This window comes from Loxodonta africana, chromosome 3 (genome assembly GCF_030014295.1).
Source record: "Loxodonta africana isolate mLoxAfr1 chromosome 3, mLoxAfr1.hap2, whole genome shotgun sequence".
Classification (NCBI taxonomy): domain Eukaryota; kingdom Metazoa; phylum Chordata; class Mammalia; order Proboscidea; family Elephantidae; genus Loxodonta; species Loxodonta africana.
The window spans coordinates 6,750,032-6,762,113 of record NC_087344.1 but is presented as its reverse complement, the minus strand read 5'-3'; the positions used below and the strand labels follow the sequence as shown (position 1 = coordinate 6,762,113).

General features: G+C 58.2%; 1 protein-coding gene across 2 annotated transcripts in view; it reads left to right on the top strand.

Moving 5' to 3' along the window:
• SH3GL1 (SH3 domain containing GRB2 like 1, endophilin A2) overlaps window positions 1-12,082 on the top strand; it is a 45,467-nt gene that overhangs the window by 31,760 nt on the left and 1,625 nt on the right. The window contains exons 1-9 of one of the 2 annotated variants that reach the window (XM_023540928.2): window positions 2,810-5,060; window positions 5,307-5,375; window positions 5,784-5,856; window positions 6,649-6,792; window positions 7,620-7,753; window positions 8,583-8,741; window positions 9,016-9,119; window positions 11,224-11,348; window positions 11,565-11,621. In XM_023540928.2, the coding sequence (XP_023396696.1) occupies window positions 5,367-5,375; window positions 5,784-5,856; window positions 6,649-6,792; window positions 7,620-7,753; window positions 8,583-8,741; window positions 9,016-9,119; window positions 11,224-11,348; window positions 11,565-11,621 (805 nt within the window). In that variant the 5' untranslated portion in view covers window positions 2,810-5,060; window positions 5,307-5,366. Of the gene's footprint in view, window positions 1-2,809; window positions 5,061-5,306; window positions 5,376-5,783; window positions 5,857-6,648; window positions 6,793-7,619; window positions 7,754-8,582; window positions 8,742-9,015; window positions 9,120-11,223; window positions 11,349-11,564; window positions 11,622-12,082 lie in introns of those variants that run through there. The other variant, XM_010601268.2, reaches the window with a different exon arrangement.

Below are 12,082 nucleotides of genomic sequence, written 5' to 3'. Positions count from 1 at the left end.
ATCCAAGGCCTCTGACTTGGCAGGCTTCTACTTGCTTCTCCAGGTGTCGCCAGTTGGCCATCACAGATGTGGTGCTCTGTGCAGAGGGGCCATCTCTCTGAGCTTAAACAAAAACTATCCTCCCGCCTCTGGTTCCCGCACGCTTCCTTGGGTGCCAGCTCACTCTAGCTCACGCTCTCAGCTCTCAGCAGCGTCTCCTGGAATTCGTTTGGTTGGTTTTCCACCCCCGTTGTCTTTCCCTTCCGCATGCCAGATTCCTCACTCCTCTAAAGATGACCAGAGGTTGGGAGCGCTCAGGACGCCTGTCCCTGCAAGGACACCTCCCTCCTCGGCTTGGTCTTTGTTATTAATGCCCATGAGTGCACATGCATGAAAGGGTGCCTCCCTCGGCCTGGTTTCAGTTAATGCTCAAGGGCGCACACACGTGGGAGGAAGTTCCAGGCTCTGGGGTTAAACTCCACCTACATCTCAGGGTCTCTCATGCCACGGGGGCTCAGTTCACCTGGACATGGTCAGAGAATTATGGCTTTATGGCCATTTGCAGGCGTGCCATCGTAATTGGGACATTCAGGCCAGGTCAGACACGGGAGAGCTGCTCGAGTTGGGGCAGGGGGAGTGGACAGAACTAGAGCCTTCCTCCCAGGCCCTCACACAGGTCCCCCAGCGCAGCCAGCAGCTCAGAGGCTGAGTCGCAGACTGAGAACTCAGAGCTGCAGCTGCTCCGCAGTAGGCTGTGTCCCTCACAGATATGCTGACTCCTAACCCTGGCACTTGTGAATGTGACCTTGTCTGGAAAGAGGGTCCTTGCAGATGGTGTCAAGTTAAAATGAAGTCATTAGGACCAATTGCTGTTGAGTCCATTTCGACCCATGGCGACCCTGCATGTATCGAGTAGAACTGTGCTCCATAGGGTTTTCAATGGCTGGTTTTTTGGAAGTAGATTGCCAGGCCTTTCTTCCAAGGTGCCTCTGAGTGGGCTCAAACCTCCAACCTTTTGGCTAGCAGCTGAGCATGTCCACTGTTGGCACTGCTCAGGGCCTCCTACTGGAGTAGGGCAGGTCCTAGTCCATTGACTGGTGTCTTTGTAAGAGGAAAAGAGACACAGACACACGGGGAAGACAGCTACATGAACATGGCAGCAGAGACTGGAGTGATGCAGCCCCAAGCAGCAAACACCGAGCATCACCAGGAGCCAGCAGAAGCTGGAAGAGGCAAGGGAGGGTCCTCCCCGGAGCCGTCAGAGAGTGTGACAGAGGGAAATCAAGCCACCTTGATTTTGGACTCCAGCCTCTAGAGCTATGAGAGGATATGCTTCTGTTTTGACCCTCCCAGGAATAATGTTGAGTGGGGTGCCCACTGGCTGAGAGCCGAGCTGTGGTGCCAGGCCTCCACCAGACAGAGGCCCTGCCAGGTCAGCCCAACCAGGGCCTTAACCAGGCCCTTCTCAGTCCCGGCTCTCAACCGCAGGGGCAGTCCACCTCAGTCCCCGTGCCCTTTGAGGCAACACAGTAAGTCCTTCTGCAGAAAGTTCCAGATGGCATAGCCTGGCACCTGAATCTGGGGCATAGTCTTCTGGAACGTTCCCTGTCAGGGCTGGGCCCGTGTTTTTCCTGGGGGAGAGGAGGTGCCGACTTCATCACACCCATGTGGGTATCACAACGCAGCCTTTGTGCGGCCCGCTGCTGGTGACTCAGGCCCTGCAGCGGGTGCCCTCACCTAGTCTTGGCTGGGTGAGGGGACAGTGGTTTCCCAACAGCACTGACAGTCCTGGCCTCATGGGAGGGCGGGGCGGGGTAGGGGAGGGGCCATGATTCCTGAGCATCCGGGCTGGGTGGTCCCTCTGTACCCATGCACCAGGTGGGTCCCTGGCTGCAGCTTGGCCAGGTGCTGCACCTCGGTTTCCTCCAGCGCAGGATGGGTCATGGGTATCCCATCAGGTCGCAGTGCTCACCAGGGAGGGAGTGTGTAAGGCAGGCCTTGTAAGTTTGGGAGCAGGCTCCACACAGGGAGGCATTACGCCCACTGCTGCATCCGCCACTCTCATTGGCCGGGCTGAGCTGCTGGGCTCGTGGCCGTTCGTCCGGAAGGAGTCCGGGCCCTTGTCCTCTCCAGCACTGAGCACCAGGGCTGCCTAGCTCCTCAGACCCCTGTGGGAGCCCTCTCCCCAGGGACAGCACCGGCTTGTAGAGAAACCTGGTTATCACATCAAAGTCCAGGGCCTTTTGGTCACTTGCACGTGGCTCACGGTCTGCCCATGGACCGCTCTATAAGCCTCCCGAAATGTGCCTTGTGTCCCCTCTCCACTCAAGCACGGCCGTGCGGAGGCCACACAGGTCAGGGCCTAAGGGCCTGCGTGCCCAAACATAGCTTCTCGCGTTGCCGCCACTCAGCTGTCGGCATCTGGGCTCCGTGTTGCCCACTGTCTCCTGTGGCGTCGTCTGTCAAGGTCCCTCAGCAGCAGCCCTCTCAAGAGGGCCTTCACAGTCGCACTCACCCAGCGCGGCGCTTAACTCTTGGGGCTGGCTGGTCAGAACCGCTGAGGGGCTCCAGCTCACGGAGCAGTTCATCTGTCCGGGGAGGCTTTTGGCCTGGGGGGCAGGGGAGCGGGCCCTGCCAGGAGGGAGTCACAGCCAGGCGGACGGTGGTGGTGGGTGCCGTCCGTAGATTCCTGACTCCCAGCGGCCCCTGTGACAGAGTGGAACTACCCCACAGGGTCTCCTAGGCTATAATCTCTATGAGAGCAGATCACCAGGTCTTTCTCCCCCCGAGCCACTGGGTGGGTTTGAACCGTCGACCTTCTGGTTTGCAGCTGAGCTCTGAACAGTTGGAAGGAACAGCACATCCTAGGCTCACGTGGGCTCATAAAGGCTGGTCGGTCGTGGAGGCTCGAGAAGGCAAGGCGAGTCCTGAGTTCTCTGGGTGAGAATGGGCAAGTGGCCCAGAAGAGACCGAAGGGGTGGTTTGGCACGATAGTGCCCAGAGGAGGGCTAGGGTCTGTGGCCCAGGGCTCGTCTCTCACTTCCCTCCGGTGAGGCACAAGAAGGCCTGAGGGCCGGCACAGCGGGGGGCTGGCCAGGGTGCCCTTGCTCAGAAGGAAGGCAGGCGCGGCTGCATGCTCCGCAGCCCCCCGCCCCCTCACTAGAAGAGTCCCGGCTCACAGCGGCCCCTCACTTCCCTCTCTGGCAGCCACTACGCTTGAGACCTGCCTGTTTGACCGCCACCCAAAGAAGTGAAACCACCCCGTGAAATAAAGTGGAACACCCCAGAAGCCCTGGTGGGGAGACCGGGTCTTTCCTTGCGACTCGTCAGCAGATGAGGGAGCACAGCCCCCGTGAGGACTGTCCCTGGGCCCTGTACAAGCTGCGTTTCCTGCCTGCACCCCCATGCAGGGGGCACCACTTTCCCACACTGAGGCCTCCCCTGGGCTGGGGTGTGAGATGAGGATCTGAGGTGCAGTCAAGTGGAGAAGCACTGACTACGGGCACCCAGCCTGGCCCTCTTCTGGACCTGTAGGGGACAGGAGACAAGGATGGGTGGCAGGCCCTACTCTGGACTTGTACACTCCCCATCAGAGGGACAAGACACACAGGGAGAGTCTGATGGTCAGAAGGGTGGGAGGTGGGTATGGGTACTGGCTGCCGAAGCCTACCCAGTGCTCTCAGCAGCCCTGAGAGGTGTTGCCTGTCGTCCTCCCCGTTTCACTGAGGGAAAACTGAGGCTGGGTGTGGCCACTCTTCCAGGACCCCACCAGGAAAAGGCGGTGGAGCTGTGTCCTACCCAGGTAGGCCGGCCTCACTGCTCACTTGTAGGCTGGTGCCTGCCCAGGGCCTCTGCTCACGTGGAGGCCTCAGAAAGTGCAGAAGGGTCCTAACTGAGTGAGCAGAGAGATGGCTCTGTCGGGGCAGGGGTTCTGGAGCGGAGACTCGAGGGAGTGCAAGAACTGCATGGGGTAGTGGAGGACTGGCTGTCCAGGCACGCCGAGGGGTAAGACCAAGAGGGGACCCGTGTAGCCATGTGGTGCGTGGACACGCCTGCTGCCTGGCACAGGCCGGGGCCGCACTGTTGCCTCACCTCCCATACCCACTGTCTTCAGCCACCTCTGACCACGAGGACACTGGTGGTATTGTCAGGTACCACGTTCTGGGGTGCTTTCTGCAGACGCTGTACTTCTTCACGCTCCCAGCAGCTCAGTTGGAGGGCACAGTGATGACTTCAGTGCTCCCTCCTGCCCCCACAGCCGCCCTCGTCCCAGCACACCTCCACCTGCTGTGAGAGGGAAGGGCCGAGTACCAGTGGTCGTTCCTGCTGTTCTGATCACCAGGCAGCTCCTCAGGGCACTGGTGCCAGGCACCCGCTAAGTGCTTCTTAAAGACTCCAGCAGCCCCTGGGCTGGGGGAGGCATCCCTGTCCTGCAGTTGGGGCCCCAGAGCTGGGAAAGGCTCGGCAGCCCCCGCTGTCCCAGGAAGTGAGTGTCTGATGAGTGTTGGGCCCCCCCAAAGCCTGTGCCCCTTCAAAGTCTGTGCCACCACTAATAGCTCACGCTACCTTGTAATAAAAATGTTATTTCTTTTTTACAAAATTCAATCCTAGACCTTTGAGAATAGGGGCAAGCCCCTAGTTGATTTCTACAGGGACTTTTGTGCCAGAGCCTCCTGGGTCAGTGTCAGCTGAGGGTGTGTGTGTCCCAGGCAGGGCCAGCCCTGTCAGGTTCTCGCCTGGTGGGCTTCTGCCCCTTCCTGAGCACCACAGCACACGCAGTGACAGCGCAGAACCACAGAGGCCCTCTGAGTGCCCGTGTGTGGCTCCGGCCGTCTTCTGCCTGCCAGCCCCGACCCAACCGACCAAGTCTAACACCCACACTGCTGAAAAGTGCCGTGGGGTGCCCTGGGCCTCAGGTCTGTGTCTGCCCCTCCTGGGGTGACTTGGCATCTGGCACCTCTGAGTGTTTCCTGCAGGTTCAGACGCCACCGTGACCAGCATGAGGCCTTGCCTTGGGGGACTCCCAACCTGGTGGGGCACTGAACTTGAGACGGGCACCGAGGCATGGAGGCGGGTGGCAGGTGACTTCTGGCCCCTAAGTGAATGGCTGGCTTGGCTGACTGCATAGGGCGGCCTATGACCTGGCCCTTGGTCATCCTCTCAGGCCCCTCACAGAGATGTCCCGAGTAGAGGTCTGGAGCTGGACCCTCACCAGGTTCTCCTGCTCCATGTTGCTGCGTGTCTGGTGGATGGCATCCTGGGTGGGTGGGGCTGCCACTGCTCCATCTCCTCTGAGGCTCACACTGTCCCCCCCTTCTTGCCTACAGCTGGTCAGCGAGAAGGTTGGTGGTGCCGAGGGGACCAAGCTTGACGATGACTTCAAAGAGATGGAAAAGGTAACGGGGAAAATCGCACGTCACCAAATGCTGGCGGGGGGGCACCAACTAGAGGCCTCTCTTCTTCTGCCTCACCAGAGCCCATAGTCCAAGGGGAGGTGGAGGGGGCCAACCCCCACGTAGGCACAGAGGGCCAAGAGCAAAGGGGCCTGGCTGGGGTCAGGGGAGGGACGCGCATCAGGCGGACGTGGTGGGTACAAGGCCTTTCCCCAGGCCACCGGCAGGCACCACTGGGGCAGGGCCTTCCTAGCAGGGAGGCAAAGAGGCCAGGCCAGCCTCCAGAAGCAGCCAGTAGTTCTCCTCGTGTGGGCTTTAAGGAGGTGCCCCCCCAGGCAAGGGCTATCCAGGTGCCTGTAGTCTGGGTTTGGGTGCCACGCTGCGAAACCCTCACGCTTCCTCTCTTTACAGAAAGTGGATGTTACCAGTAAGGCCGTGACAGAGGTGCTGGCCAGAACCATCGAGTACCTCCAGCCTAACCCAGGTGGGGATGCCAGCCAACTCCACAGGTCTCTGTGTCCCTCAGGAAGCTTCTGGTTGCCAGGACATGAAGGGGGATCGTATAGGTTCCCAGAACTTAAGTGCCCAGATTAGGCAGGCTTCAGGCATAGCTGGGTCCCAGAGTCCCGCGGGTGTCCTCCGGCAAATGCCTTCGCCCCCTCCGTCGTCTGGCAGCACAGGCTCCTTTGTGCTGGCCCTGTTCTCCAGCTGTGAGTTCCTTGGTTTAGAGTCCTGTCTTTCCCCCAACTCACTCACTCAGCCAGTTTCAGCTGGATGCCCATCCTCAGTTTACATAGGCCTGGGGCTGGGGTCGCGTGCCCTTCCCCTGGGGCCTTTCCCGAGAGGAAGGGCGCAGGTGCAGACATCGCCTGGAGACCCCTGCCAGGGTTGAGGAAGAAGTGCAGCAGGCAGCCCCAGGGCTGCGATAGCAGCGGGTGCCCTGTGCCCAAGCACACCTGCCATCTGGGGCACTGCTACCCAGACAGACAGGAGAGGGGACTGCTAAGCCACTCTCAGGCTCTGTGATGGGGGGGAGAGGGCCCCAGCCTCGATGGGAGGCCTCGGAGGAGGTGAGCTCACTTGGGCACCATCGCCCTTTGCTTCTTTGTGGCTGACGGACTGGGAAGAGGATCTCCCAGGATGCCTGTGGGAGCTGCCAGTCCACTCTTTCCCTGGCTGGGCCCCTCTGGCTGAGGGAGCACTTTCATGATAATGGCGTGGGTGGGGCAGGGGAGCAGCCACTATGCTGTGCACACCTGGTCCCGTCCCTTTCCAGCCTCACGGGCCAAGCTGACGATGCTCAACACGGTGTCCAAGATCCGGGGCCAGGTGAAGAACCCCGGCTACCCGCAGTCGGAGGGCCTGCTGGGCGAGTGCATGACCCGCCACGGCAAGGAGCTGGGCGGCGAGTCCAACTTTGGTGAGTGGCTCCCGGCCACCACAGCATCACCATTCTCATCACCTCCAGGGCTGTGAGGGGACGTGGCGACAGCTGCCCACGGGGCCCAGCGTGGTGAGCTCAGCTGACGGCTGCTGTAGGTCACTGAGTCAGCAAACACCCACCCAGTGCCTCCCAGGGCCTGGGGACTGACCTCACAAAGGACACACAGGGCAAAACAGTGTCGCCATGTACGGGTTGGGCTGAGCAGACAGCTGAGCCTGTGTCCGGCAGGCACGCGTGACGTTGAGGCAGGCAGTGAGGAGGCGAGCAGGACAGAAGGGGTGAACTCCAGAACCTTCTCAGTGCTGCCCATTGCCCCGAGGCTGTGAGAATTGAAGAACTGAGAGACCTCCCTTCCCTCTGCTGCGGAGCCCACCCTCCACACCACCCTCCAGCAGAGCCTGCGTCCCCCTTAAGGGAGAAAGGAGTGGCTTGGCTATTGTGACTGATATATTTTAGGGCCCTGTGTTTTCTCTGGATGCCTGGTGGTACAGTGGTTAAGCCCTTGGCTGCTAACCGGAAGGTCAGTGTTTTGAACCCACCAGCTGGAGAAAGATGTAGCAGCTGGCTTTCCTAAAGATTACAGCCTAGGAAACTTTATGGGGCAGCTCTGCTCTCTCCTGCAGGGTCACTATGCGTCGGAATTGACTTGATGGCAGTGGGATTGATGTTTGCTCTGAATTCTGGTCCTCTAGCCCCTGGCTCTGGTTTGGGCAGCAGTTTAGAAGTTGGGGAGTGTGTCAGCTAGAGGGCCCATGTGAGGTGTCAGCTAGAGGGCCCATATGAGGGCCTTTCGCTGCCCCCAGGTGATGCCCTCCTGGACGCGGGGGAGTCCATGAAGCGCCTGGCCGAGGTGAAGGACTCTCTGGACATCGAGGTCAAGCAGAACTTCATCGACCCCCTCCAGAACCTCTGCGACAAGGACCTGAAGGAGATTCAGGTGCTGACCCCTGCCATCCCTGTCCCCATGCTGGGGCAGGGTGACCCTGACTCATACCTGCCACCCTTGTTCTGTCCACTGACCCTGCTACACCAGCAGGGGCCTGCCTGTGTTGCCTGCGTGGAGCTGCTGCACCCCAATTCAGTCCTCGTCCCACGCTGAGATGTGGCAGCCCCGCTCTGGTCTCTTCACTCAGCGCTGCCTTCTGCGTGCTCACACATACACCCCCCACGCACATATGCACACCCGTGCACACACACCCATACAGCACACACGCATATGCTCATACACAGACCACAGATGTATGTACACCCATGCACACACGTACACACACAAACACCACGTGCACATGTGCACATACTTGCTACACTCTTGCACGCACTCAGGAACTCACACAGCTCACAAGGACGCTCATTACACACACATAGGCACACTCACATTTGGACACACTCCTGCACTCATACTCAGTGTGCACTCATACACTCATGAACTCTGCACTCACGCACTTTCGCACACTCGAATGTACACACGAACACACACACTCATGCATCATCACTCATGCACACACTCGCACATTTTAACATGCTCGGTACACACACTCATGAAACCACACACCACACATATGCACACATGTACTCTCACTGGTATACACACATGCACATTCACACGTTAACATGCACACACTCTCATACTCCCGGCCTGGGTACAAGTTTCCCCACAGGAGAAGCCACAGGGACGTTGGTTGAGGACACACCTGGGCCATGCGCTGGCGCTGCCTGCCTGCATGTAGCTCCAGTCGTGACATGCGACCCGCCCTCCTGTGCCGCAGCACCACCTGAAGAAGCTGGAGGGCCGGCGCCTGGACTTCGACTACAAGAAGAAGCGGCAGGGCAAGATCCCCGACGAGGAGCTGCGCCAGGCCATGGAGAAGTTCGAGGAGTCCAAGGAGGTGGCCGAGACCAGCATGCACAACCTCCTGGAGACGGATGTATGTGCGCGGGGGTGCCGCACGGTCTGAGGGGTGCCAGGGTTGCTCCCGCACAGTGCTTGTCCTGGGGCTTAGTGCCCGCTCAGGTGCTCAGATAGACAGGCAGCAGGGCTGCTGGATCTGGCCCTCGAGGCTGGCGACAAGCAGCGCGACCTGCCCATGGTGCAGTCTGGCACGGCAGTGCAGGGGACTGGGGCCCTGTGGCCTAGAGGCAGCCTGGGAATGGGGGTCACCTGCCGCCGCCGAGCCCCTCAGCCCCGCCTGTGTCCCGCAGATTGAGCAGGTGAGCCAGCTCTCTGCGCTGGTGGACGCGCAGCTGGACTACCACCGGCAGGCGGTGCAGATCCTCGAGGAGTTGGCCGATAAGCTCAAGCGGAGGTGAGCCCGGCCCCTGCCCTGCACTGCCCCTGTGGCTGGGCGCAGTCCCTTCCCTGCTGGAACCTCCAGCCTGGTGTCCGCGGGTGGCAGCCACATTCTTGCCTGGATTCCTGGGGGGCGGGCTTTGGCACAGCCAGACGCCACCGGGCGACCTCTGCTGGCTGCAGGGGACGTTTGACTGTGCGCGTAGCCCCGGGTCCCCACTGCCCCAAAGCCTGGAACTGTTGTTTTAAAAAGGAATTCTAATGTGATGTTGGCGGTGGTGGTGGTAAGCGGTCAGGTCAGTTCCGACTCAGAGCAGCCTCGTGTAAAACAGGACAAAACGCTGTCCGCTCCTGCGCCATGCTCACAATCGTCCTTATGTTTGAGCCCATTGTTACAGCTCCTGTGTCAATCCATCTCGTTGAGCGTCTTCCTCGTTGAGGGTCTTCCTCATTGATGGTCTTCCTCAGATCCATCTGACATCAGCCATGATATCCCTGGTTCCACGTCCTCTTCTGAAACCGGCCTGAATTTCTGGCAGTTATCTGTCGATACACTGTTGCAGCCGCTTTTGACTGATTGTCAGCAAAATTGTACTTGCGTGTGATATTAATGATATTGTTCTATAATTTCCACATTCAGTTGGATCACCTTTCTTGGGAATAGGCCTAAATATAGATCTCTTCCAGTCAGTTGGCCAGGCAGCTGTCTTCCATATTTCTTGGCATAGACGAGTGAGCACCTCCAGTGCTGCATCTGTTTGTTGAAACATCTCAATTGATATTCCATCAATTCCTGGAGCCTGGTTTTTCACCAATGCCTTCAGAGCAGCTTGGACTTCTTCCTTCAGGACCATCGGTTCCTGATCATATGCCACCTCTTGAAATGGTTGAACGTCGACTAATTCTTTTTGGTATAATGACTCTGTGTATTTCTTCCATCTTCTTTTGATGCTTCCTGGGTCATTTAATATTTTCCCCACGGAATCCTTCACTATTGCAACTCGAGGCTTGAATTTTTTCTTCAGTTCTTTCGGCTTGAGAAGCGCTGAGCGTGTTCTTCCCTTTTGGTTTTCTATTTCCAGCTCTTTGCACACGTCATTATAATACTTTCTAGCCGCTCCTTGGAGTCTTCTGCTCAGTCCTTTTCCTTCGTCATTTCTTCCTTTGTCTTTAGCTGCTCGACTTTTAAGAGCAAGTTCCAGAGTCCCTTCTGACATCCATTTTGGTTTTTTTCTTTCTTTCCTGTCTTTTCAATGACCTCTTGCTTTCTTCATGGGTGATGTCATTCCACAACTCATCTGGTCTTGGTTGTTAGTGTGCAATGCGAGAAATCTATTCTTGAGATGGTCTCTAAATTCAGGTGGGATGTACCCAAGGTTATAGTTTGGCTCTCGTGGACTTGTTCTAATTTTCTTCAGCTTCATCTTGAACTTGTATAGGAGCAATTGGTGGTCTGTTCCGAGGTCAGCCCCTGACCTCGTTCTGACTGATAGTATTGAGCTTTTCCATCGTCTTTCCACAGATGTAGTTAATTTCATTCCATCTGGTGAGGTCCATGTGTATAGTCACCATTTATGTTGGTGAGAAAAGGTATTTGCAATGAAGAAGTCCTTGGTCTTGCAAAGTTCTATCGTGATCTCTGGCATCGTTTCTGTCAAGAAGGCCATATTTTCCCACTACTGAGCCTTCTTGGTTTCCAACTTTCGTATTCCAATCGCCAGTAATTATCAATGCATCCTGATTGCCTATTTGATCAATTTCAGACTGCAGAAGTTGGTAAAAATCTTGTTTCTTCATCTTTGGTCTTAATGGTTGGTGCGTAAATTTGAGTAATAGTCGTATTAACTGGCCTTCCTTGTAGGCCTATGAATTCTACTGTAGCACCAGTATATAACATCTCACCGTTACAAAGCACGTCATCAAATACAGGGGCTCACTCGCAAGGTCCAGACTGAAATCCTGGGCACGGGACCCGGTTTGTGTCCGTGCACTGCTCTGGCCGCACAAAGTCACACAGACCAGCAGGTTAAAGTTGTGCCACCCCAAGTCTCTGTGGGGTGGGCTTTACTCTTGGCCTTGACCCCCGGCCCCGGGCTGCTCCGGGCTCCCCTCCTGCGCAGGATGCGCGAGGCCTCATCACGCCCCAAGCGGGAGTACAAGCCCAAGCCCCGGGAGACCTATGACCTCGGAGAGCTGGAGCAGTCCAACGGGGGCTTCCCCTGCACCACAGCCCCCAAGATCACAGGTATCGGGGGCAGGTCATTTATCCCCAGCTTGGGGGAGGCGGGGAGGGGACACTGGCGGCGGCCGAGTGCTACTAGTCTCCCATGATCTTTGGGGAGCCCTGAGGTGCAGCCCTCAGCAGGGGCGGGAGCAGGGCCCCCTCCGGCTCTCTACAAAAAGGCCCCATCGGGAGTCAAGTCTGCGCCCATGTGCTCAGCCCCCTCCACCTGGTTTTCAGCGTCTTCATCCTTCCGGTCTTCGGACAAGCTGGCCCGGACCCCCAGCAGGAGTATGCGTGAGTGTGCCCCGGGGCCGGGGGTGTCCTCATCACTTCTCCCTTGACGTGTACACTCCTGTGTGGCAGCCAGGCTGGCCCAGGCTCCTGCCCCTCCCGAGTAGGGGAGGAGCCCACACTGCCTGACAGCATATGTGCTGGCCGCCCACCAACTCCTGGGCACAGGGTGGCCCGCACTGTGGGCCAGGGGGCTACAGGGACACACATTCCAGCACCAGGGCCTCTGCCTCTGGGCCTCAGTTTCCTGGTGTGTACAAGGAGCCCCGGTGGCACCCACCTCATGCACCTAGCCCAGTGCTCAGCACACCCTGAGTGGTGGCTATGGTGGTTGGGGGCTCTGATTGTCCCTCGTTCCCCCTGTAGGATAAGTGACAGTCCCCACAGCCCTCTCCCATCCCCTGGCACTTGGCCCATCTTCCCAGCAGCGCTGATGAGCAGTTAGAGAGCAGGGGTCCTGGCAG